This window comes from Volvox carteri, assembly GCF_000143455.1.
Source record: "Volvox carteri f. nagariensis unplaced genomic scaffold VOLCAscaffold_51, whole genome shotgun sequence".
NCBI lineage: Eukaryota > Viridiplantae > Chlorophyta > Chlorophyceae > Chlamydomonadales > Volvocaceae > Volvox > Volvox carteri.
In genome coordinates, this window is record NW_003307594.1 from 665520 (window position 1) to 690924 (window position 25405).

A 25405-nucleotide genomic window follows, 5' to 3' on the forward strand; every position below is an offset into this window, starting at 1 on the left:
TGTATCCCGGCATCCTCGGTAATCCTAGTCGACCGCATTTTGGGACTCGCTATGGCAGCCGGGCTTCTTCGCGACCAAGCAATTTCAAGTTTTGTACCCATCGCTCTCATTTACAGCCTCAACTAGTCGCGCATGAACGAAATGCTGCTTCGGGTAGGTGTCGTTCGTTGTTTCTGCGAGGGTCATCGGTTAGGGTTGTCAAAAAAGGACCTCCCTTCGCAGGCAAAGACACGCAGCGAACTTTGGCCGAGGTCCCAGTTATACGTAGCATCAACGACGTTGACAATGGTCAGGTGCGTAGGGACAGGCTTGCAACACAGGAAATGCGGCTTTTCGTCTTCATAACAGGACTTGCGGTGCTGCCGAGCAGATACTGGGCTTCGGCGCAGACCTTGCGGACGACCACCCAGGCTACCATGATGAGGCCTACAAAGTCCGGCGAACGATGTTGGCAGAAGCGGCAAAGCAGCACGTCATGTGAGTGTGCGTTCCCGCCAACGCACAGTTGCGCTCAGGGAACCATTTCTGCATGACAAGTCGCATTTTCAATACACGACTCCTCTACACGTAAACGGTTGCTGCGTTTCTCGGGTCGCTTGCAGTGGCACGTCTATTCCGGACGTGGTCTACACCGCCGAGGAAGTGGCCACCTGGAACATAGTGCTAGAGCAACTGCAGGATCTCCTGCCGCGCCATGCCTGCAAGGAATATTTGCGCTGCTTGCCACTTTTTAATTTTCGGCCCGGCAAGGTGGGCAGCGTTGGGTGAAGACCGTGTAAGCTGCGGCAATGCGACAGCGTCTGTCACCCTGTATTTCGCAGCGTTACATAAGTTCTCATACTGCGAAAGACGTCTTTCCTGGGGTAAGGTTAAAAGGGGGAATGGGCTAAGTGCCATATGGGACGACTGAGCGGAGCGCGTCTCACCAGTTGGGTTTTTGTTCGGCGTCTGCTATACCTACTAACCCAGGCCGTCGCCGCAGAACGCAGACCCCAAGGGTTTTGGCGACGCGCCCACGGCTGCCTATCAGTTGGCCAATCGACATGCTGTTGGATGTGTTAATTTGGCTCTTCTCCTGTGCAGCATGATACCCAGTGATAACGCGCTGGCCCTGTTTGTATGCGTGTACATGCGTCTGCGGCCACGTGCCGCAGGTTCCGCAGCTTGAGGAGATGAACCGAGTTCTTCGGTCCACCACGGGCTGGAATATTCGACCAGTGGCGGGCCTTATGCACCCGCGCCACTTCCTCGCGGGCCTAGCCTTCAAGTGAGTATACGGGCCTGTCACCTGGCACCCCCCCCATAGGTTCCAGCAGTTGGCGTCACCGAGTTCCTATTACGCGCCAAAGCGGCAGTCAGGCCCTCTTCTTCTGAAAGAAACGATAGCAGGGTTCGACACTGACTTTCCTGAAACTTGCGGGCTCCCCCGTACCTCCCAAATTTTCCTTACGGAGGGGCCCCCGTACCAGGCTCCTGTACCGGCCGAAAACCTTACGGGGGCCCCGTAACCCCCGCAAAACCTTTACGGGGGCACTGTCCTTGGCTGAAACGCTGTGGAAAGTGACGCTTTGCATTTTTTTGCCCTGTAAATCGTTATTTTCGTTATTTTCTCGTGAACCATTACACTCGGGGACACGGCACACTCAGCGAAAGCCAAGCGCCTTGACCCAAGGTGGCGCCCTTCTTGGAGGGCGGTGGCTTAGGAGGCCCTTGGTCACCTCCTGACGACTCATTGTCTGCCATCGCTGGATGTTACAGACCAGAAGTTATAAAAGTATTATCAAAAGTGTAGTGCAATATGAATTATGTCTGCCAAGTGTGTGGCCTTATCCTTTATATGGTCCGTCCTCTCCCCTACGGGGGACTTTACGGGCCCCGTACGGCCTCTTATAAATCCTTAAAATCCTTACGGGAGCCACCGTAACCGGCCTTCGGCCGGTCCGGGGGCGGCCCCGTACGGGGCGCTTCGCGCCCCAAAATCCTTACGGGAGCCACCGGGCCTACGGGCCCTGACGGGGATACCGAAAAAAGGCCAAAAACTTACGGGCCCCGTACGGGGTGTCGAACCCTGAACGATAAACACTGACCGTGACAGCCGGCGGCCATGACTTGATGACCTGGCCGGCAGGCAGGCAGACAAACAAATGCATCTATGAGCATGTGGTTCCCTTCCTCGGTGCTGCCCCCATCTGTTCCTGCCCGCACAGGCACTTCCATTCAACACAGGTTTGCACGTCCCGAGGATGTCCGGATGGGTAGGGCATGCTGCACGCGACGTGCACCTCGCCGGGGGTGTCAAGTGCTGTGCGCTGTGCCGCACAGTGCTGCTGTGCTGGGCCAGGCACCTCTGCTCAGAGCTGGCAGTCTAGGCGATGAAGATGCCAGGCCTGCCCAGTAGCTAGCCTCAACAACGGCCTGTCGTTGGCACAGATTTACAAAGCCCTTCCTGATCAAACATGTGTATGTCAAGAGCACGAAGTTGAAAGTTGGATACTGCATTAGGGTCGGTGCGGGCCTTGGCTCCAGCCATTCCGCTTCGGCGTTCTGGTTTCGTTTGCTCAATCGTGTCGTTCTTGCTGCGTGCAATTCATTGTTTGCAGTACATGCGCCACCCCAGCAAGCCCAGCTACACGCCGGAGCCGGATGTGGTGCACGAGCTCATAGGTAGGTATGTAGGTGGGTAGTCGGCTGGCGCCGCAAGACATACAGATATACCGACACAGGCTGAGAGACACTGAGGGGGTCGTAGCGACACGGATGAGGATGGTACGGGCGTCGAGTTGGGCTTTTGACCTTCCCTCACGGCTAACCTATACAACAAGCACCGGTGAAGCGGTGATCTTTTTCTTTAGGTTCTGATTTAAGATAGCCCTATCCTCTGTTGCCTTTATGCCCATGCTGTTATGCCGCAGGTCACGTGCCGATGCTGGCCGACCCTGCCTTCTGCCGGCTGGTGCAGGCCATTGGCGCCGCCTCCCTTGGAGCCGACGATAAGACTATCTGGCACCTGACCAAGGTTTACTGGTACACAGTGGAGTTCGGGGTGGTGCGGGAGGGGGGCAGCATCAAGGCCTTTGGAGCAGGTGAGGTGGGGCGGGATTGGAGGGAACGCAGGGAAGTGAAATGTGCAGTTGTTCACAAGCTACTGGAGGTCCTACCTGACAATCCACCTGCCATCACGACCCATCAGTAACGGTGGTGAGCTGCGGCCCAATGGAATTGGAGCAGGGGTTGACTCGCCGGGTGGTCGGCGGAGCTGTTTAAAGGAAAGCGAGACCGGAGACCTGAGTGGACTGGCATTGCGGTCACGCAGCAACATGGATGGATGCGGGAAGGGCAGCAACCCTAGTCTAACAAAAACTGTCATAGCTCCGGCACTGATTCCGATTCCGACAGCGGGCCCACCATCGTTACACACTTACCTCCTTTCTCCCCTTGCTTGCTACCCCACGACCCGCTGCTTCCTCTCCCCCCCTTCTCTGGTACACTCTTGCCCTGGCAGCAGCTTCACTCGTTTGTGGTTCGTCTTTCCCCCCCCCCTCCCCCACAGGCATCCTATCTAGCTTTGGTGAGCTGGCCCACATGGCGTCCGGGGTGGCTGAGCTGCAGCCGCTGGATCCCTTCCGGCCCCTGCCGCGAATGTCCTACAAGGACGGGTACCAGAACCGGTACTTTTGCCTCGATAGCTTCGAGTCGGGGACGCAGCCGCTGCAGGACTATGCGGCCGCAATGGCTCTGCCCGACTCGCTGCGGGGCGACCCGTCGATGGCGTGAGAAAGCTCAAATAGTTGTAGGTGGCAGCAGCCGTTTTATGCTTCTGTGCTGTAGGACGGAGAGATAGAAACGGCAGCCTGCCCCGAGCCTGGGCCAGGTTGCATCAGGCGAGGGGGAACGGAGGTTCCCGGGGGAAGTATACGTATGAGACGGAAAAGTTAGTGGATAGCAGGGAGAGGTGTGTGTGCATGCTGCTTGGTACAAACCAGTGGCTTACAAGAAGCTAGAGATGGAAATCAATTCCGTCATAGCAGACATTTAGGCTTGCAAGCGGCTGCTATGGGGCCTCGGGGTCGTTTTGATTTTATGCTGTCGTATGGTGCAATGCGGTGCAGAAAGTGTTGTATTCTCGCTAGTAGAGGACGTGGATGGCTTTCCGTGTGCCAGGCCGGGCGAGGTGCGGCCTGGCCTGGTTCCGGTTTGCGGAAAGCGATAGAGCCATTGACGTGGAAGGAGAGCTGGATTGGAGGAGCGGCTGCTTGTATAGTAGTTTCGTGTAGTGCACAGTACAGCGTAGGGCCCTGCAGGGCCCGGCAGGGCAGACCACAGCTCTTGGTGCGGGTGAGGCAGCATGCTCAGGGGGGGCTTGACATGTTGCTTTGTAGACGGTATTGCGCGACGATGAAAGATGCCGACGCCGTTGGGCTTGGAACTTGGGGTTCAAAAAACTCGGCATGCAGGCTGTGAGACAGTTTTTGTGTATTGGTTGGACGATTGTGCGAAGCTGCTGCACCTTGTCTGTGACTGTTTGGTTTCCTCGGCGTGTCGGTGGTGTTGTAGAGGTGAATTGATTAGTCCGATAGTGGCGGTTCCATGGCGGGTTGTTCCGATGGATCCTGCTGTACAGTACAAGTTCTATTAGCTCTTAGCTCCTTAATTCTTTAGACATGTACATTGAGCTTATTTGTTGTACAGCTACAGACCTGCATGCGTCGTAAGCACCAGGTTGTACCTACTTCCTGTTTGTATATTATCCGCTTGAATTTATCACAGATTTTCCTAAGTCGTGGTGCCCTCGCGGTTTGCATTTCTCCCCTGGATGTGCGGGCGCAGTTGCTGCTGCAATCTGGGAAGAACTTGCAACGTGCCTGCAGTGGCAGTGTGTTGCAGACGGGGGCTTCAAGCCTTAGGTTGGTTGCATACCCTGCGTGTGTAACCCACACACGGTGTTTGTCTGTTCGCATGCGTGGATGGATGGACAGTATTCGTCTGCCAGCCAGTGTAACACAACTTGCTGCTGCCTGAATGGCACCAGGCCAGTTGTCGGTGCACATCGGGGACTTGTGCCGTGTGGCGGCTGACGAAGCTTGCCAGTGCTACGCTCGGTTCTCTTACGCTGCCCGAGACACACACATACGTGAGTAGCTGCTTTGGTGGTTTGGTGGCTGATTGATTCGGTTCATTTCCTCGGGCTGTTCGGACAGGCTTCGGCTCTTCTTGTATAGGCCCATTACGCCTTAGGAGGGAAGCGCAACTCAAGATGTAACTCACACATTTGCTCCACTGTGTCGCTGATTAGGTACTGTCTGCGCTTCTGCCAGAGGGCGACGAGACGTGTGTCCTGCGTCATAAGCAACTGCCGTCCTCGCCCCAGCCGACCCATCTTTGGAGAGTCCGGGTAGGCAAGACTTGTCCACGACGTTAAAGGGACTCGCGCCAGGACTGTCGATTTCCCTTAAACTCCCCACTCCGCATGGTCGCTCGGAAATATCATTACCGCACTTGCTTTGGCGGTGTGGGGAGGACGTTCAATAGGTAATTCAAGAGCCGTTTACATACGTTGCTTGGTACCCGTTGGAACCGTCTATCACCTAAGGCGCTTGGGTGACGCTCAGTGCTAGGTACAAAATGCAGGCTCTAGGGAAGCACTGCCAGCCTGCACATTCATGCAGACCCTGCCGCCTGAAAAATCGAGAAAGCATAGCCATGCACTTCACACAGCTCAAGCTACCTGCCCGCATGGCTTCGAACCGAGCCGACCCGCCATGTCGGAGCGAGGCAACCTGCCGCAATAGGGCAACAAATGCGGCTCTAGCCCACCTGGTACTGCAGATCCGCCATAACTACCGCGTCACAGGACGTCGGATCAAACAGCAACACTACCATACCACAGCCGAAGAACCGTTGAATACAATATACCGAAGCAACAGCAACACCCCCAGGATCACACCATTCTCCCCGCCACCGTTAAAAAAGCGGCGGCACACGCCATCACGCAATGTACTCGCTGAAAAATTAGTCGTGTAAGGATCTCCGACGCGCCCCAACCGAGGTCACTACGGAAGTACGGCGCCGCGTACATCTGCCAGGTGCTCCTCCTTGGAATCCCCCATTCACTGGGGAACTCGCGCCCAAATAGGCTCATGTTGTCTTCTTCCCCTTTAGTTCCCCTAAAGGCGCGCCAATAGGTAATTTGTGCCGGAACCCAGGCCCCAAGCGCGACAGCATACAGCTACATAAGCCGGCGACAGCGATAGCAATAGCGATAGCAATGGCGGCAAAAATAATTTACTAATTGTGAATGCCCTACTGCTCATCCACCCGAACCCCTCTCACGTCACGCATTGCGGCTTCTGCACATACTTGGCATACATACATACTTGCCGCCAGCACTACTTCTCCTCGCCAAGAACGATAGACAGTTCCAGCTCTTGCAACCCCTGGGAGACAGACCCGAAGCCAGCCACATGGGAAGGCGCGTGTCGGAGGGAGGGCCAGGGTGGAGACGATACGGGGGCCGGGGGGGTGCGTTAGAGCCAGGCTGCATCGGGAGCTATAGGAGGAACTTTTTTCAGCTGTACACCCTCTCTCTTGGAGTGATGTGGAGCACCCAGACGCGGCCAGACCGCCCTCAACGCATCTGCTAGGCCCTCTCTTCCCCTCACTCGCAGACAAACAGCTGCATGCAACAACCCCTCCCCAACTACACAGGCGCATGGCCGCCTCTTTCCTTTTCATCCCCCACCCTTGCCTCCACAACCCTCCAGCACCCCACAGCCAGTACACCACCGACCTCACCTGGTCAGTGCTCCGAATCACCTTCACCTTTGCGGTGTCCCCGGCTGCGAGACCGTCCAGCGCCACCAGCAGGTCGCCGCCGCTGTTGACTGGGCGACCGTTGACCGCCTGGATGACGTCACCTGCGGGACAACGCGTGTGGCAGGGACAGGAACGGCGACAGGGGCAAGGAGCTCGGCAAAGGAAACCCACATGCATGGACACCAAACATTCGCGAGGAAAGACTCTGAAAAGCTGGCAGGCAGCACGAGAAGATGCACGTTCGCCTACCCACGCCCACTACATGGGCTCATTCCGTGGCCGCGGGAAGGTGCACCACCAGTACAGGCGAACCAGGAAGACAGGAAAGCAGGCCAAGACCTAATCGTCGTTTTAAAATTGTGTCTATGCGTCGTATGCTTGTGTCCTCACGCACGCACGCACGCACTCACCGGTGATGATTCCTGAGAGGCCGCGCCGCGTGGGCAGCAGCCCCGCCTTGTCCGCCGCACCTCCCGAGCTGACCGCCTGAATGAGCGCCCCACGCCCCACCTTGAGTCGTTGAGCCACGCTGTCGGAGGCGATCTGCAAAAGACCAGTCGGCCGAGCGGCAGAACGCAGAATGCTGAGTGTTAGATTAGTTTGGCGGGGGAAGGACGCCACCGCGTGGGTAAGGGGCGCGTCCTGTCTCAGCCGGGCCCACCCGCATGGCGGCCGAAAGCAGGGGCGGACAGTGGTGAGGAGTGCATTGTCGCCAATACCGCATAGCCAGGCTGACATGAAGCACGCGATGTGGCTCACCACCACAATCACCACGACTGCCAGAGGCCCCCAATCATTGGCCGTGTTGTGGAAAGGTGTCAACGCTCCCCTGCCTCCCGCTCGTACCCAGAGCAGAAGCCGGAGTAGGAGGTCAAGCCGCTTCTCCCTGGTAAATTCCACACTGGCACCAACGGGCCCACCTGCCTGGATCCAACCTGGAATCTAGATCCACACCCATCAGCCCCTGCGTATGTTCGCTCTCCTTGGCCTTACTTACCCTACTCTTGCCCAGCCCAGCCACCCACCTGCGCATCCAGGCTGGGCCGCACCACCTTGCCGTTTTGAATGAGCTGAGGAACCACCCGCTTCACCTGGGGAGGGGGAAGAAGCGCACAGGGCCACCCCCCGGACGTTACCGCGTCGCACTGGGAGGTTGGCATGGGGCTGACGAGGCGAAGGGGTTCCGTCATGCCCTGGATTTGTCTGCACTGCGGATTTGTAAGAACAAAGAAGAAAGCCATGACGCTGCTTGGATGGAGCTTTCCCCACTCCTGACCCTGTCAGCCCACTTTTACAGCCCCCACACGCCAGATTTTGCGGCATTACAGCGGGCAGTAAATACGGCTCGTTTGCGGGCGATGCACGATCCCATCCTTCTCTTCATGCTCGTCTGCCCATGTACAGTATTTCTTGCCCATCCCATCCCATCCCCCATCCCCCATCTCCCATCCCCCATCTCCCATCCCCCATCTCCCATCCCATCCCGTCCCATCTCCGCCCAGTCCGGAGCATCCACCCACCATGTCAACCGGGATGGCGAATGCAACCCCGCTGGAGCTGCCTGTGGGTGTGAAGATGGCGGTGTTGACTCCAATGACTCGCCCGGAAGAGTCCAACAGGGGTCCACCGCTGTTGCCCGGGTTGATGCTGGCATCTAGGGCACGTGTGGCAGCAACAACAGCCGCAGCAACAGCAACCATGCGAAAGTCAAAGGCATCCGCACACTGGAGCAACGCAAGAACAAGACGTTGAGATCCAGATCCAGATCCAGGTCTGTAACCAATGGGATTTGGGGGACCGGGGATATCCCGCACACTTCAAGGCCGTGTGAAACCCTATGTACCAGCAATCAATCCATAAAGCCCAGCAAAGGCGGAGAAGAACCAGGCGCTGCAGCTGGAGGTGTACGGCCCATCCCAACACCAGGAGGCCCCCCCCCCTCCAGCCCCACCGTCATCTACAGAGACCAACTGGCCACGACTACACGCCCGGGCATCAGTCCATTTCTTAAGGGGTGACCTGCCGACGCAACCTGCCAACTAAACCCGGTCACTGCCGGGCATTTCGGGCATGCGCTCGTTCACTGCCGGGTCCGCGGACCTGTTTGAATGCCGCCTGGTATGGTGGTGCCGAGGGGGCTCCGGATGTCGCGATTTAGGGCACTAATGACACCTGCGGCTCGGGGAGGACAGAAAGGAGGAGGGGAGAGGCAGGGAACCTGAAAAAGCTGGAAGTGCGAACGTCGGCTTATTCCTTCCGCACCCTCCCCCACCCGCATCTTAACCCCCGCTTCTTGGGTAGAGGACCTTCCCTGCACCCTGGGTGATCCCTTTCAACCTCCTCCTCAACGTCTGCAGTTGATCCTTAAAAACTTGCATGTGTATGACTGCGCCTTGGGTCCGTGGCTTACCTGGGGTGGGTTACCCATCAGACGTCCTTCTAGCAAGAGCAAAACGGGGTCAAGCATGTGCCAGAAGTAAAACGCCTTTGGGCCCCAGCCAGCCAAGCCGGAGGAGTAATTCAGACGGCAAAGGGTGCTCAAAAGGTGCTAGGCTTGCTGAAGACTGCTCGTAGATCCAAACAACAGCACGAGGATCAACCCGACTCAGGGCTCAACCAACCGCCACCATGCCACTTCTGCTGCTCCACCTCCACCTTCTGTGCTCTCTCGCTGACCATCACTGACACATACGGATCTAGGTACACTCCTCCTACACATGCTCCGACATATCATCCCCCCCCGACCCGGCCCCATCTACGCACCACTTGTGAGGGTGTGTCCAAAGCCGAACGGGTTTCTGCGGGTAGCCAGCAGCGCGACGTGGAGTGCAGTGCGGGGAAAAGACGGAGGGCGGCCCGAGTAAACGTGATCTCATCTGCCTGTCATAATCGTACCTCATTGCCAACCCTCTACCTCTCTTGCTACCTTAAAGCCCGCATCCAAGCGAGGGCCGCAGCTCCCATCCCATCCCATCCCCTTCCCGACACCGTTCTAAATCCCAACCAGACTAGTGGTTGCTACCGCCCAACCGGAAGGCTGCTACACCAAACAGCCATTCATGCATTATCCACACACACACAGACACACGCACACAGACACACGCACACAGACACACATAACCCGACCCACCCAATGGCCAAGCACTGCTGCCCCACTCGGAGAGAACCACTGCTTCCCAGCTGCACGGGCCGCAACACCGAGGCAGGCGCTCCCACCAACTGCAACACCACAAGGTCCCGGGTTCGATCCGCGCCCACCAGCACTGCGTCGAAGGTCTGTTCCACGTCGTTGCCAGGATTGGTGAGCGTCACCTGCATATGATTCAAAAGAGCCCGCAGCGGTTCAGCACAAATTTAGTAAAATGCTCTTGCTTGCTGCTCGAGGCGCACTAATACTTCCGGTTCGTGCAGCCATGTGCGGATGCTATACATATATATGCTCTAACTATATTTATGGCAATATACAGCACCAACCTATGCCCTATGCCGACTACATTTCAAAGTAAGCGCTGCGCCGAATGGGAACAGAGCCAGCGGTTGCGCAAGCAGCCAGCCATCACCACCACAAGTGGTGACGCTTGCCCTCTCTATGCTCGTGTCTTAGCGCACCTTGGCCACCAACGGCGGCGATGCCCCGCTGCCGCCGCGCCCCGCTGGGTCGGGTCCCAGGCCTTTGAGGGAGCTTAGGAGGACGTGGTAGTTGGTCACTACGTGGCCCTGATCGTCCCAGATAAACCCTGAGCCATGGGACCAATCCACCGGGGCGCAGCATGAGGGGAAGGTGGCGCAGAGGGCAAGAGGGGCGAAGCAGGAGAGGGAGCAGGATTGGGCGTATAACAGCAATTGGGGGCCTTGGCATGAGGCACACGCCAGCTGGAGCTCACGGCGGACGCCAAACAAACGGTGTGGAAGGCGCGGAGTGGGTCGGGTCGGGTCGGGTCGGGTCGGGTCCGGGCCTCTTCATTGGGGCCGTTTGTTGTAATATGATGTGCGTCCATGCATAAGTTGGTGGGCTTCTGCTAGCAGAGGGGCCTCGGTGGCCTGGTCAGTGGCCTTCCTCATGGATCTGTGGGAGAGCACCTGCCAGCAGCCGGCGGCCTTTTTAGGTGTTTGTGTGGGCCCTCGGACCAGTCGACAGATTGGAGAAGAAAGAGCCGCATGAGGGAGGGGGAGGCAGGTACGCGGCTGAGGGGCTGCGTGTTATGGGCCCTCCCGTACGAGTCCATGTCGCTCTCCGGGCCCTGGTGTGGAGCTGTGTCTGGCGTGCTCCAATGCCAATGCCGTGGCTCAAGGCCCTCCTAGGCGAAGGGTCGTTTCATTTGCGGCATGGAGGTTTTCGTGCTCTTTCCGCTTGTGTTCAGGCTCCGACTGCCTCACCCGTCCCATTGCCCTCGGGGACGTCCACCTCGGGACTCGCTGCCGCTCGGCCCTGCGGGAAGCGAGGCCAAAAAAACTACGGTGTCTCCAAGAAAATGTGGTCACGTACAGTACGGTGTCGTACATCGCCAACATGGTCGCCAAGCTGCGATGTACACTCAATGAGCATTTTAGCGCCCAGCAGGCGCACCTGGAGCGCGACATCAACAACGTTGGCAATGGAATACGTGTTGCGCTCAAAGACTGAGACAATAGCTGCTTCCCTGCGACCGCGGCCGAAGGAGCCTCGCATGTCTGGATATACCAAAAGCTTATAAACAACATGGTAGATTGGCCTTGCCTAGGCGGTAGGAGCGCTGGGCCACCAGCCACTATTACAGGCGTCACTTCCTCCAACGTCAACGATGGTGCGGGGAGTGCCCAGAAGCCAGCGACAGCTCCAAGAACCGTGCCTCCAAAAAGGATAGTTCGACGTGACATAAATTCCTGTAATTGCTGATATTGTAAGCGTTACAGGGTTCCCTATGTGCGACAAAGTAAGTAACATCCATCCGCACCGTTGGCTCATTGTTGCCATTTTTCCAAGCCCTCTTCCGTAGTAAACTGCCAACTGGCTTAAAGCATTGGAGGCGGGCTTGTTGAGCACGACATTGGTGACGGCAAAGGAGACGCTGAACCGTGCACATATTGCACTCCAGCGGCAAAGCAAATGATGTCGACTTACTTACAAAGACAAAATGCTCCTAAAGAAAATTCATGTCATATGAACCCACGTAAGTGTTATGTAAGCTTCCAACATTATGCACGTACACACTATGATAAAGCATTTTGCCCAAACCTCGCTTTGCAACGTTCATGGCACTTGCAAAACGAGCAGCCACTTTGCAATGCACGTGCCATTGAAAACATTTCTTCTTAGCTGGCCAGTTAACGTCGGACCCAACGGATATCAGGGCATCAGCGCACCACAAAACAAACGCAGACTGCGCCCTACAGAATGCCGTCAATCACTGGGGCGCCACAGGACCTCACAGTACGCGTGCCAGGCGGAAAACGCTCTACGGATCCTTGTGCCCTATTACACAAACTTACGAGGACACACGGTGGATGCCGTTCCAGGCACAATGACCATGTCCCACCAAAACAAGTAACACTATGTGGGAAACTGGGCATTCTAACGCAAGGCAACTGCCTCCCAACGTACTTACTGCCCAATGTACAGGAGCGCTGACTGTAAAGTTACCTCTGCCGCTGACTACTTATGCAAGCCATAAGAGGCTTGCCCACACCCGCAAGGGTTCGCCTCCCCGCCCATGCGGCCATGACGTTTTATTTTTTTACCCGAAACCGTTTGTTATTGACCCCTTACAGCACAACCTGCAACCGCACACCCCATCCCTGCCTCACTGCGACTCGCCCTTGTCACCATGTACCAATGTACACATTGGCTCTGCGCCTCCCACGTAAGGAACCCGGAGCATTTCGGGCGAGCGCTTGTCCGGCTCCTCCGTGGCCATCTCGTTCAGGCGTGAGCTGCTAAAGCTGCGCCACCACTCGGTGCTATGCCAGCCGTTGTGATGGTGGTTATTTAAGTGGGGACCGGCACCGCCGCCGCTTCCCCCGACACTGCCGCTGCGGCGCGTCGTCATGCAGGTCAAATGCAAGTCCTGGTCCTCGTATGCTGAGACCGTGTTGGCGGGTCTTACGCAGCCGTCTGCATGGCACTGATCCCGGTTCGACTGTGTGTTACCTGTGTCCAACGAGCTGGACCGTCCGTAACCCCGTTCGTTAGGAGGCCCGCCAATCTTGTCGTGGGTGCGACATGCGCTGGAAGCGTTCACATCGTCCGTATCCGAAACTTGCTTGCAGTCGCTGTCAGCATCTTGCAGAGCAGTCAGGAAAAGGGTCGCGGTTGCGTCGGCGGCAGGGGGCGCAGAGAGGCTGCAGTTAACTTCCACAGTTGACACATTATGCAGCTGTTTGTTGGACGATGAATCCCTCCTGCGTACTGGAAACGTGAAGACAGCGGTGGAATTGCCACATGGGCTCGTAGGCGAGCTCTGCGCGATACTTTGCTTGCATGGTTGGTTGACTGCCCCTGCAGGTTTGAAGGACAAGCGGATTACTCGACCAGCAGCCCGTGTGCGTTGCTTTGCATACAAAGCGCAGGGTTTGGGCGCGGCAAGACCCCGCCCTGGGGAGTTGCTGCCACAGGACAAGCCGCAACAATGTAAGACGTGCAAGCTCCCATAAAACGTGCCATAACTGTAAGAAACGTGATGGCTGCAAAATATAGGGAAGCGCGGCGTTTAACTGTTCCGAAATCTAGTCTTGGGCACCAACACAATTAGGCTAGCACAATTTGGTCTGCCTTACCCAAGAAGAAGAAGTCACCGAAGGCGTCAGAGGTTACAAAATCGCTTGCCATGGGAATTGTGCGTTAGGGATTGTCTAGCTTAACAAATTATGAACAATTACAAGATAGTCGACTGAAATGGGGCATTACAAACCAGTTATGAAATTTCGAATTATGTCCACAAACATACTCGTATGCGTGCTGCCTGTGGAAAAGGAACACTACGGCAGAAATCCGAGTCAGCCTCAGTAGTTCGCCTCGAAAACCCGGCGGTTGTGAATAATTTGTAGTGCCTTAAAGCTGAATTGGGGTTTACAACGTATGCTGTCACTCCCGATATTTGGAATGCCAACTTGCTCTCGTCGGTTGCGTATTTAAGAGCGTCTCGAAACCGGCATCCGACATACAGCAGAATATTTTTTACTGGATCTTTTCTGGAGTTCTCCAACTCGTTTCATGTCAGATTTAGGGAATTGCTCGGGAGGTGGTGTCCCTGGTATCTTCAAGAACAGGCGGAACCAGCGACTTCATACACTTAAATACTTGCCGCAACGCGGCTCTCCGCAAGCCCTGCTCGTCTTGCATCATGGCCTGGCGGAACATTGCGGCCGCTATGACAAAGGTGAGCCAAGCCAAGCCAAACCTTTACCTCGCTGCCGGTACCGCCGGGCCCTCCCGCACACGCACGACCGGGTTCAGACTATTTTCAACACGAGGATGCACCGTACGACGACCTCGTTGTTAATCACTGCTACGTTCACACTCTTCCGCTGCAGTGTGCAGAATGATGGCCGAGCAAGGCATAGCTGTCCACACATATGACGCTCACGGACACGGCAAGTCGGAGCCGCTGGAGGCCGGCTGTCGGGCCCTTGTCGACCGCTATACACACCTGGTAAGTCCTCCTTGTCTCCGCCTCTAACCGCACTCCCAACTGAGCCCTCCGCTATCTACATCCATTGAACCATAAGAAGGGAAGCGCAATAAGCTTCAGGAGAGCTTGCATGGCACACGCATCCCCTAAGTTGTACTCCAGCACTCCCTTCTCGCAGCTCAGTTGATCAAATCACATGTCCTCTTACTTGTACGACAGCATTATTGGGCTCTCGGCATGTGGACCTCTTCTCCGCACGACCTAAAAACCAAAATGCAATCATTCAAATCTCGGCCCCAACGCCCAACTGACCCCAAGGTGGACGATCTGAGCGACTTCATGGACCACGTGTTGGCGTCCGAGCAGCCCGCTCAGGGCCAGCAGGCCCACCCGGTGCTACATGCCGCCCGGCGGGTCCCCGTGTTCCTGTTGGGTCACAGCATGGGGGGCCTGGTGGCGGCGCTGATATGCCTACGGCGTCAGGACCAGCTGGCGGGCCTTATGATGCACTCACCGGCGCTGGACGTAGAATGGACACCAGTGCTCAGGTGGGCCGAACAAGTGTGTATGTGTGTGTATGTTTGTGTATGTGCTGGGCGTCTGCTTAAGGATGGGTTTGTAATTTGGATGTCCAACGAAGGCGCCAGACGAGGAACATGGGGAGGGGCCACCGAAGATTGGCGGAGCGGTGGGGTGAGGGATGTCTTGGGGTCTGGAATGTATTGGGACTGTTGTGCGGGGGGGGGGGTCAAGTCCTCAGGTCGAGGTGGTCAGGTGGCGCGACCGGAGGGAGCTGTGTGAGTGGTACTGAAGCTGCTGCAGACGCGAGGAGGTTGTTGACCCTGAGAGGAGATTGCGTGGGATTTGCGGAAACCATCGGCTTCACGTCAACAACCTCCGGCTGCTCACGAAGTCGTGCAGCTCCGTCAGTTCTCCAACACAACAAAGTGGCACACTGCTGCAGCTTACCAGCCGTGGTTGGTGCTCAGCCCAGCGCATGGTCAGTCTGTGGTCATGTTATTTTGCCGGAGCCGGTACAGTCCTGCGCTAAAACCGTGCGATGCACCCCTTCATCTCTTTTTTAACAAAAGAAGAAAAACAAGAAGGTTTAAATTTAATTATAAAAACCACTTTTCAGGGTGCAAGCCGCGGTGGGCAGTTTGCTGTCGCTGCTCATCCCCCGTGCCCGCGTGGTCCCCGCGGTACGTCCCGAGGACCTGAGCCCCGACCCTGTCCTGGTGGCCGAGTACGTGAACGATCCGCTCAACACGGTGGGGCCAGTGCGTGCTCGCACCGCCAACGAGCTGCTGAGGGGCTTTGCGGAGGTGTGCTGCCGCGCCCCAGAGCTGCGACTGCCGGTGTACGTATGCCACGGCACGCGCGATGCAATTACCAGCGCCGCCGCGTCGCGCCGGTTCGCGGAGGGTCCTGGCGGGGTTTCCAGCGTGGACCGTGTATTTCGGAGCGTGGAAGGGGGTTACCACGAGTTGCTGCACGGGCCCGGGTGGGAGGAAAGCGTGGAGGCCCTAGTGATGTGGATGCGGGAACATGGGGCGAGGCCTGGCCCCGGGGCTGGGGCACCACATGGTGGGGGGCAAGGGGAGGTGGGGGCTGGGTTAGGGGATGCGCCCGTGTCCAGGTTGTAGTGCCGGTGGGTAGGGTCCAGGAGGTGGAGCTGGGGGGCAGGGATTGGTTTGGGGATGTGGTCAGGCGATGCAGCCGGAAGTGGCTATGTATGTAAGGAGGGACGTATAGCAGCCGGTACGGGCGCTGCTCAGGGAAGATTAAAGCCATTCCGGTAGGTGTGTAACGCATGAAAGCCAGGTGTGCACATGTGTGGGTAGACCGGCCTGCATCCACAAGTACTGGCTAAACTTTGCTGATTATCCAAATGTACTCTGCCGTTTTGGATTATCTCTCTCGGGTTGTATGTGCGGAGTCGTGGGCTTGACGCCTTATATCTCATATGCGCCTCCTGTTCGCCGAATTGTCGCAGCTACACGACCATGTTTTCAAACAGATTGTGAGGTCTTGGAACCGTGTCCTTTTACAGCGTGGGTCTGTGGCACACCAAGTTTTGCGACAGGGGGTCGTAGAGTCCCTCTCCAACCCCGAAGGGGCCGGGTGGGGGGCACTACTCCTCCGTTTTCTATGTTTTCTGGGGCACGACGTATGGAAAGAGGCCCCGCAAGGGCTACACGAGGTAGACGAACGAGTGGAAGGGCTGATGAACAGGCCATTGGCAGGAAGTGTGGTAGTGGAGTTCAAGGACCGATCGGTGAGTGGTTGGAAGCATACGCGTCTAGATGTCCAGCCAGACGTGTACCCGTCAGACGGCAAGCAACCAGGAAATCACATGGCGAAGTATAAGAATTGGACGGGTCTGGCGGCCGAACAAGCGGGCAGGAAGGAGGTGCTCCCGCATATCACATTGTTTATCCCGCGTTCAGCGAATCGCAAGCTTATGCAGTTTAGGCTTTGCTGTTGGGCATTGGCGGCTAACAGAGCGCGTCAGGGACGGCGCTAAATACCTAGGGAAGAGCAAGTATGTCCCTGCTGCGGCACTGCTAGCCATATCGAGGATGAGAAGCACATTTTGCTGGACTGTCTGGCGACAAAATCATCAGATCTGATATGGATTTCCCACGCTTCGAGCGTATGAAGGATGGTATGAAGTGGGAGCCTGAACGCCTGGCAAGGATGCTGGAACGTATATGTTCCCACCGCAACTCTATCGTTCCCTTTGGTCGTTAGTATCCTTTATCACTTGCTTTGTCTGAAGTGTGAGGTAGGATGGTGCTTCCGGCGATCTGGCAGCCCTTGAGCCCTCGGCTCGTATTAGAGCGGTTTGCAGGTACGGGGAACGCACCCACGACCATGTATAACACACACACACACACACACACAGACACAGAGAGAGAATACCTTGAGGCCCGGGCTTTCGCCGTACTATTAGGTGTGTGTTGGCGATGCTGGAATGCTATAAAGTTGACTTTGCACAAAGTCTGTCTTCAGGGTTGCGAAAAGTTTGCCAAGATCTGCCTCAGCGTGTACCAGTTTATGCGCCGCACTGAGCACGCGCGCCAGCCCCGCAGACTCTTGTTGTATCTGTCTATATTGGGGGAGGGTTATGGTAGTTCCAATATGATCGTCTGCAGGCATGCATGAGCCCATGCACGTCTGGAATGTCTTATCGACGCAGCGGAAGCCGTTGACAAGGGAAAGCCCGGGTGCCACTAGTTCTGGCCAACCCGAGGTAGCAAGGGATGGGCCGAGTGTGGTTTATCACGGGCGCAACAGCCAAGCGGAAGTCCCCCTGCAGTCATGTCGGACAGGTGCCGCGCAGGATGAGAAGTTGCCTATGTGCGGCGCCTAGTATCGGCGCCTAGTACCATTACACGTGGAAACCCGGTGACGGACCAGGACGGCTAAGTGGAAGCATAAGCAATGCCACATAACAATTTCAAGGACGAGTGCAAGTACTCACATGGTATGGCAGCCTCCTGGATGTACAGGCCTAATGACAACCTTGCCCATGTACGGGAAGGTCGTTTCCAACATCGTTGAGGAATAACAGAGAGATGCCTTGCAGAATAATGATTTTGCATAGACTTACGAATCGTAAAAATGTCCCATTACAGCAGCTATGGGGGCGGGCGCAGTGATGACCGATGGGGTGGCTCATCTTACGGTGGCCGCTCCGGCGGCTATGGCGGTAGCAGCTATGGTGGTGGTGGTGGTGGCGGTGGTGGTGGTGGCAGTTATGGTTTCAATTCTCGAGGAGGCCGGGACGAACTCGACAACATGGCGCTTCCGAAGCCAGACTTCTCGAACTTGTGAGTTTGTGGGTTCCTTGAATTCGGTGGACTGCGGTTATTCTCATGTCCTTGGATGGGAGGAAGGACCGGAGGGCCACATCGGGACCAGTTGGGGGTCCGGTTGACTTTTCGCACGAAAAACGATATGATCACTATCATCATGTTATTTGCCTTTCTGCAGGCCTAAGTTTGAGAAGTGCTTTTACTTGGAGCACCCTGCTGTTGGCTCGCGGAGCTCTGAACAAGTGGAGGCTTTTCGGCGCAGCAAGCAGATCCACGTCTATGGCGATGGCGTGCCCAAGCCCGTTACCAGTTTTGAAGAGGCTTCCTTTCCTGAATACGTTCTAGCTGAGGTCATTCGTGCTGGCTTCAAGGAGCCGACGCCAATCCAGTGCCAGGGTTGGCCCATGGCATTGCTGGGACGTGACCTTATCGGGCTGGCTGAGACAGGAAGTGGCAAAACCCTTGCCTATCTGCTACCTGCTGTTGTTCACATTAACGCGCAACCGTACCTACGTAAGTTGGCACAGGATAGTCACGGGGGGTTACAACAGAAAATGTGATAATTGGTCGAGAGCCACAGCGGCTCCCCGTCCAGGTTTTCGGGTTGTGCGAACAGTGACCTTTGTGGTAGTTGTTGCACATGCTTTGCCTGCCGCCTGTTTGATTTCATAAACTCACCCTTTGCTTGCTCCCTCGCAGAACCTGGTGACGGTCCTATTGTTCTGGTTCTCGCGCCTACCCGCGAGCTGGCCGTGCAAATCCAGCAGGAGTGCCAGCGCTTCGGCAGCTCTTCACGTATAAAGAATACTGTGGTGTATGGCGGCGCTCCGAAGGGGCCGCAAGCCCGAGACCTGCGCTCCGGTGTGGAAATTGTGATTGCTACCCCTGGCCGCCTGATCGACATGATGGATTCGCGAGTTACCAACCTCCGGCGTGTGACGTACCTTGTGTTGGATGAGGCGGATCGCATGCTTGACATGGGCTTTGAGCCGCAAATCCGGAAAATTGTCGACCAGGTACATCCTTTCCCTGCCGTGCAGTAGGAGATGGTGCCTAAGTGTATTGGCCGCGGTGTCGAAAGCGGTAGTGTGCTGGAATTTGGCTGGGATGCGTTTCTTTCATGCCTTAACGTCCATTCGTATATTGTGCTCATCCTCATGTCCTTCGTAGATTCGACCAGACCGCCAGACTTTGCTATGGTCGGCCACTTGGCCAAAGGAGGTGCAGGCGATTGCCCGCGACTTCCTTAAGAACCCGTATCAGGTGAGTGTGGCCGGAACATATGCTCGATGTGGCTAGTGCCTAATGCGCGATATAGGTCCTTTGCACCCGTCCGTAATCGCTCTGTTGCATTTCCTAAGGCTGTATCGGAAAACGTCAACTGCTGCATCGCCACAGGTCATCATTGGGTCTCCTGAACTGAAAGCGAACCACAATATTCGGCAAATCGTGGAGATGGTGGAAGGGTATGCGAAGTACCCCCGCCTTCGCAAATTGCTTGATACAGAGATGGACGGGCGCCGAATCCTAATTTTCTGTGAGACAAAGCGAGGCTGCGACGAGGTAGGGATGTAGCAGATATATTCCAGGGTTTCTATGGCACTTGGACTTCAATCCTCGTCATTCGGTGGTGCGCTAATCTCCTCGTTCTTGCACATTTTTTTGCGGTAAGCATTATGTCGTGCCCCGGTAAAATACCACTGTGTGCCTTGCTTGTCTTTTGCAGCTCGTACGCCAGCTGCGCACTGACGGTTACCCTGCTCTGGGCCTCCACGGCGACAAAAGTCAGCAGGAGCGCGACTGGGTCTTGCAGGAGTTCAAGAACGGCACGCACCCAATAATGCTCGCCACTGACGTGGCTGCACGCGGACTAGGTAACGTTTGCTACAATCAACTTTCACTGCTGGCTATCCATCGAGACTGTCTGTTGCGTCTAGCATTTGTGGCTCGCGATGAATCCCGCATTTACCACCGAACACCTAGGTGGCAGGCTAGGCGAGCTTGCATGGAAGCTTGCGAACTTGCATGTTTCACAGGCAGCGATAGGAGCTGTGCTGATTACATTTGCACTTATGTGGATGTAATGCTTGAGAAGTCAGGTTACTCCGTAGCAATCAGCGGCATAACAACAAGCATGGCAATCTCCAGAAGACAACAAGTCAGCCGCGCAGTAGCAGCATATTGAATTGGATGTGTCTGGCAGCTTTGGCATCCAGCCTTCAAGCACTGCACAGCCGCGCCGCAGCCCAGTAAGGTGGAGGGGGTTGGAGCACTGTGTCCAGAGCAGCCGCCGTCCCAGAGCTGTACAATCGCCATTGGGGGCCCTGCTGCTTCCAACGGCGCCGCCCATGGCGCACGCGGCGCCGCGGCTGTCCGACCTCACACCAACCCCTGCTGACCCAACGACCCGCGGGGGTCGCGCCGTCGCAAAGCATTAGCACCCCGCGCCTCCTGGCGCGACCGGCCTAATGAAGGCGGATCGCGCCCGCCTGTATGGGGCCTATTCCGCGCGACATGCCGCCCACTCCCTGGGGGCCTTCGCTCCGCGGCGGCGGCCTGCTTGCAGGCAGTCGTGCGCGTAGTGGTGGCAGCATGGAGTGGCCCTGGCGCGTGCCAAGTATGTCGCGCTCCAGGGGTTGTCTGGCAAGGTCGCGGGATGAAGGTGGCGGGTTGGCGGGGGCTGGCGCACAGCAGAGGCTGTGTCGTGCGGGGCTTGCTTCGCGGCACTGCTGCTATGCGGATGGCGGTCGGCCGCGGTGAACTCGTGCGCCGCAGGAGGCTTGGAGAGCATCTTCCGTCGGCATTCAAACTACTGCATGGCTCGGCCGCTCATGCACAGCTAAAGCGGCCTGGCTTGGGGAGCTCTGGGCTGTCGGCGTAGGAGCTGCTTAACATGTGGTAGTTGGTGGTGGCGCATCGCGGATTCTGGGCGGTACTCGAGGAAGAATACTCCTCGATCATGGCTCTGGACACAGGCTGCTCTGGATACAGGAGCTCCAAACACAGACTCACCGGTGCCTGGGGCGGCGCGGCTTGGCGCCGGCTGTGGAGATTCGCGGGTTAAAGACGCAGCTTCTACACACCTACCAATATAATGAAGGACAGCTTCCCACTTCAGTACCTGCATGCCGCGTGTGTCCTTGTTTTGTATGGTCTACTCGTTGACGCAACCCTGCTTTTGGACCCACCCCTCGGTGTGCCGGGTTGCGCTATCCATCCCTTCTGCGCCCATACGTTTCAACTTGGACATCGCTGATGTCACTCTGCTACGGCGTTCTCTACACCCTCTCTGCTGACGTCGACGGTGTTGGCGACTGTTCTCCAAACCACGGTAACACGGTAACCCGCTTGTGGGTAATGTGTCTTCTGTTTGTGGGGAATGCTTTGGGGTTTCTGCGTTTGCCGTTGGTCCTGTGCTTGCTTGTTCGCCTGCATCGGTACCGGTTTGGCGCTCAGATGTCAAGGACATCAAGGTTGTGGTCAATTACGACATGCCCAAGACGGCGGAGGATTACGTCCACCGGATCGGGCGCACAGGTCGCGCTGGTGCGCACGGCACGGCCTATTCGTTCTTCACCGGCGCCGACGCGCGCCTCGCGCGTCAGGTGGTCGAGGTGATGCAGGAGGCTGGGCAACAGCCACCTCCCGAGCTGCTCCAAATGACGCACTTAGGTGGAGGCGGCGGCGGCGGTGAGTTTGCTCAGGGTTCGGAATTGCCTTCCCGGGGTAGAATGTGTTGCTTGCAAGTTCAGATTGTGTTAACTTAGGGTTAATTAAAGAGCCAGTCGTGCTAAGGGTATCGTTCATGTACAGTTGTCCCCATTCGCCATGCTTTTGAACACAGGGTTCCGCTCGCGGGGTGGTGGTGGTGGCGGCGGATACCGCGGCTTCGGTGGCGGTGCAAGCATGACCGGTGCGAACGCCATCCCAGTGACGCAGCGGCGATATTAAAGCTGCTACATCAGCAGTGCCATGCAGAGATTCTCTTCCAGTTTGTGAACTTCTTGGAGCCTCGGAGTCAGCGCGGTCATGCAACAGGTCGGGGTTCCTGCAACCGGACTCCGTGGTTGTATCTTCCGAGAGGCAATTGGACACGACTCTTCATTGAAATGTGCATATGTATTGTCGTTCGCAGGACGCTGATAAATTGGACCTCAGCATTGATTTGCATGGTTTAGCATTGCTATGTGCAGTTGAAACTTTTGGCTGCCGTACACCGTAATATGACATTTTATGTATTTTGGCTGCTTGAGCGAATGTCGGGGGCCTGTGTTACCAGACATTACATTGGCGTTCTAAGTTCTTGTGCCATGAATGTGTTTTGCACAGCCAGAGGTGCCTAGGAAGAGGTCAGGGAATTCATGTCCACGTCATGCCATCCACGATCTACCTTCAAAACATGAAATATAGTGACAAGATGACGGGCTATTTTTCGTAGAAGAAGCGCGCCGGCGTAAGCGCTCCAGTTCCACGTGCAACTATGCAGCAAAGCATATACGGCAACACTACACCTCAAAGACAGGACTGCCTATTTGTGGGGACCTCCCGACCCGTCCACAAGCGTCTTCGCGCGCGTGGCGAAGGATTCCATAGTGCGTTGTACGCAGTCACGCCCTGTAATGATCAACTTGTTAACAATTTCCGGGTCGGGCTCAAACCGTGCGGCCTCAAACTCCTTGCGTGCGCTGTTACGTATGAGGTCGCGCCACAGCCGCCCTTTCTCGTCGCGCCAAACGAAAAGGTTGCTGTAGCGGAGGATTTCACGGTACAGGGACAGAGCCTCACGACGAGTTGTCAACACCTGCCGGGGCTCCTCGGCCTTCTTGCGACTGGCCTTGAGCAAATTTCGTTCAAAAAGTTCAGTCACTCTGTCTGGACTTGCACTAAGCTGCTCTTCCGAAATGAATCGGTTAAGTAGGTATTGTAGCGGGAGGGCAGCACAACCGGCAAGAGGCTTACTTTGTTGAAGATGACGATAAACACACCGTAAAGGCATGATAGAATTTTGCAGAGGGGAAATTACAAGCGTTATGAAGTGAGGTTGCCACCACCGTTGCTTCACAAGCGAGGGTTCTGGAGCAACGAAGGTACGGGCACTTGTCAACCCGGAAAAACGAAGTCATTTCTTGCATCCGGATTTCTAAGATTACAATATCACTGTAGTTACGTGAAGGTCTGGAACTGCGGATGCTTATCTTTCGGCTGTCGACGTTACGGACTATGCATACCCGAACATATCTGACTCGGCGTCTTGGTTGCACACAACGAGTATGCAGATGTGACTCACCAATGTCTTTCCAGCGAGCACCGGTTGCTGTACGTCATCTATCGTCATTGCGTGCCACCAAAGGGGATCGGCCCGATTCGGAAAAGGAGAAGTCCTGGGGAGAAATCATTGAGGATGCAGCGGGAGTCGCAAAGTGGGTAGATTGGTTCCCCCAACGGTCGAAATGGGGATGTCAAGTTAATCCTGGGTTTTCGCTTTCAAGCTCATCGATTTTCGTTTAGCCTACGGGAGCCCACTTGCCAAGCAAACAGGACACGGGTAGGCACTGGGTGCATACTAGTAGCATAGCATTTTAAAATACATACTGGTTGCACAACAGAGAGAGAAGTGCACACCGGATCGGAAGGGGTTTCACTATTGGGCCGGAGCTTTTTCGTGTCCTTGGATCCGCGGCACGGGAGCCGTGCGCCATTACATCTCATGGCAGCTCCTGGCGTTCCAACCAGCTGCATACAAGCTGTTTGGTGCCCTAGCATACGTGCAATCCGCCGTTTGGTTCCCCTGAACGGCCATCTGCAACAGTGCTCTCGCTATACATGTTATCCTTTTAGACTGATGCTGTAGCTGCTGCCATGGACAGCTGCCGTACAACAGCGTTCTGCCGATAACAACACTCCTCATGAATGCAAGAGCAGCTGCATCGTCGAGCGATTGCAGAAAAGTCCATGGCCTGCTCAGAGCTCAGGCTGTTCCCTTGGCTGCAACTTTACCTGGCACGTGCTGCGTATCACCGCGTCTCAAGGCCGAACACCAACATGATCTTCGCATATGTTTGTGACTGAGACTTGCTACTCTCTAAAATCCGTGTTCTGAAGAGCTTCGCGAGTTAGTAACCCCTTGCCCCTGCGCTCCCCTCCCTGGCGCCATCCGTCGCCGTTCATCGCCTGACGACCCAGGTCCGTGTTAAACAAAATCAAGGACACAGCCGCCAGTCTGGTCCCGTCCAGCACATCCGGGCAGTCGGCCAAGCCCGCACCCACAGCGAAGACGGAGGCGCCGTTGGGGCCCTTCCCTGGTGGGCACGTGGCACGTGGCAAGGGGCAAGGGGCAGCACCCCATAGCAGAGGCGACTAGGATGGGCGGCTCCAGACGAGCGCCTCCCTTACAACAAGCGTGCATTTCTCCCTCTCCCTCCCCTTATTGCATGGCCTTTTCGTAACCATGACCGCAAGGCGCCCTCATACACCCAAGTGCTGTGCTAGGCGGGCCTTATGTCGGAATAAGTTGCATCACTACCGAATGCCTGCACCCTTAACAGCCCGGTCACCTTTTCCGATTTTCCCGCACTGCCATCACCACCACCACCACCACCACCACCACCATCACCACCATCACCGGCAGGAGGGAGTGGCGGCCTGCTGCCAAACCTCATCGGTCGCGCCGTGGGGGGGCTGGTCTCCAGCGCACTGACCTCCCTCGCCGGGCAGCTGGAGGAGGCAGCTCGGGAGCAGGCGGGGGCGTACGAAGAGGCGGTTGCTAGGCTGCAGGTAAGCCGGCTGACGTGTGAGCTAACCGGCGTATGGAGAGTGGCGCCAAGGGCTGACTGGCCTGGTACCACCATGTTGTGGCTGTCGGAGCTCCGGGTCCCCAGGGGGCGTCATTGTGTTGACTGGCTGTGTGCGCGCTGCGGCCTTGCCCTGCTCCCCTGCATGTGGGTTCTTCGCCGCCGAATGGGCTTTGCGGTCCAGGGGAGTGCCAAGCTGCGAGCACGGTGAGCAGCTCCTGGTTGGAGCTAGGCTGTGTCGCAATAGCGTGGGACTGCAGGCGGTTGGGATGGGGTTGGGGCATGGGGGTCGGGGGGAGAGGTGGGTCGGGGGGCCAGGGGCGGCACGGGTGATGCAGGTGCTTTTCGCGGAGCCACTGGCGGCAGTGTTGGG

At 56.6% G+C, this 25405-nt stretch overlaps 5 protein-coding genes across 5 annotated transcripts; 3 read left to right on the forward strand and 2 right to left on the reverse strand.

Moving 5' to 3' along the window:
* Positions 1-285: 285 nt before the first annotated feature.
* On the forward strand, positions 286-3774 carry VOLCADRAFT_96350 (uncharacterized protein; the record flags this gene model as incomplete). Its single annotated transcript, XM_002955363.1, has 8 exons — positions 286-293; positions 349-477; positions 603-750; positions 1155-1267; positions 2208-2226; positions 2601-2676; positions 2913-3083; positions 3551-3774. 8 exons carry the CDS (start codon positions 286-288, stop codon positions 3772-3774), a joined length of 888 nt encoding a protein of 295 aa, XP_002955409.1.
* A 2612-nt stretch (positions 3775-6386) lies between these two features.
* deg8 (trypsin family) lies at positions 6387-11767 on the reverse strand (the record flags this gene model as incomplete). Its single annotated transcript, XM_002955425.1, has 12 exons — positions 6387-6434; positions 6793-6914; positions 7224-7356; positions 7839-7904; positions 8334-8467; positions 8914-8985; positions 9577-9611; positions 9944-10125; positions 10423-10550; positions 11191-11242; positions 11381-11453; positions 11748-11767. 12 exons carry the CDS (start codon positions 11765-11767, stop codon positions 6387-6389), a joined length of 1065 nt encoding a protein of 354 aa, XP_002955471.1.
* Positions 11768-12593: 826 nt separating this feature from the next.
* On the reverse strand, positions 12594-13667 carry VOLCADRAFT_106806 (uncharacterized protein; the record flags this gene model as incomplete). The annotated part of the gene is made up of 2 exons (XM_002955426.1): positions 13567-13667; positions 12594-13288 (listed from the first exon to the last, which is right to left on the reverse strand). The coding sequence occupies exons 1-2, from the start codon at positions 13616-13618 to the stop codon at positions 12594-12596; spliced, it is 747 nt and encodes a 248-aa protein (XP_002955472.1). The 5' UTR covers positions 13619-13667.
* A 452-nt stretch (positions 13668-14119) lies between these two features.
* VOLCADRAFT_45539 (uncharacterized protein) lies at positions 14120-15970 on the forward strand (the record flags this gene model as incomplete). Its single annotated transcript, XM_002955364.1, has 4 exons — positions 14120-14168; positions 14323-14441; positions 14805-14968; positions 15559-15970. Coding segments are annotated over 4 exons (744 nt in total), but the record flags the coding sequence as incomplete, so codon positions are not given.
* Positions 15971-18032: 2062 nt separating this feature from the next.
* Positions 18033-23251, forward strand: dbp2 (DEAD-box RNA helicase, ATP-dependent). The gene is made up of 8 exons (XM_002955365.1): positions 18033-18256; positions 18420-18754; positions 18941-19257; positions 19412-19504; positions 19640-19804; positions 19968-20115; positions 21698-21931; positions 22086-23251. The coding sequence occupies exons 1-8, from the start codon at positions 18048-18050 to the stop codon at positions 22190-22192; spliced, it is 1608 nt and encodes a 535-aa protein (XP_002955411.1). The 5' UTR covers positions 18033-18047; the 3' UTR covers positions 22193-23251.
* The last annotated feature ends 2154 nt before the right edge of the window (positions 23252-25405 follow it).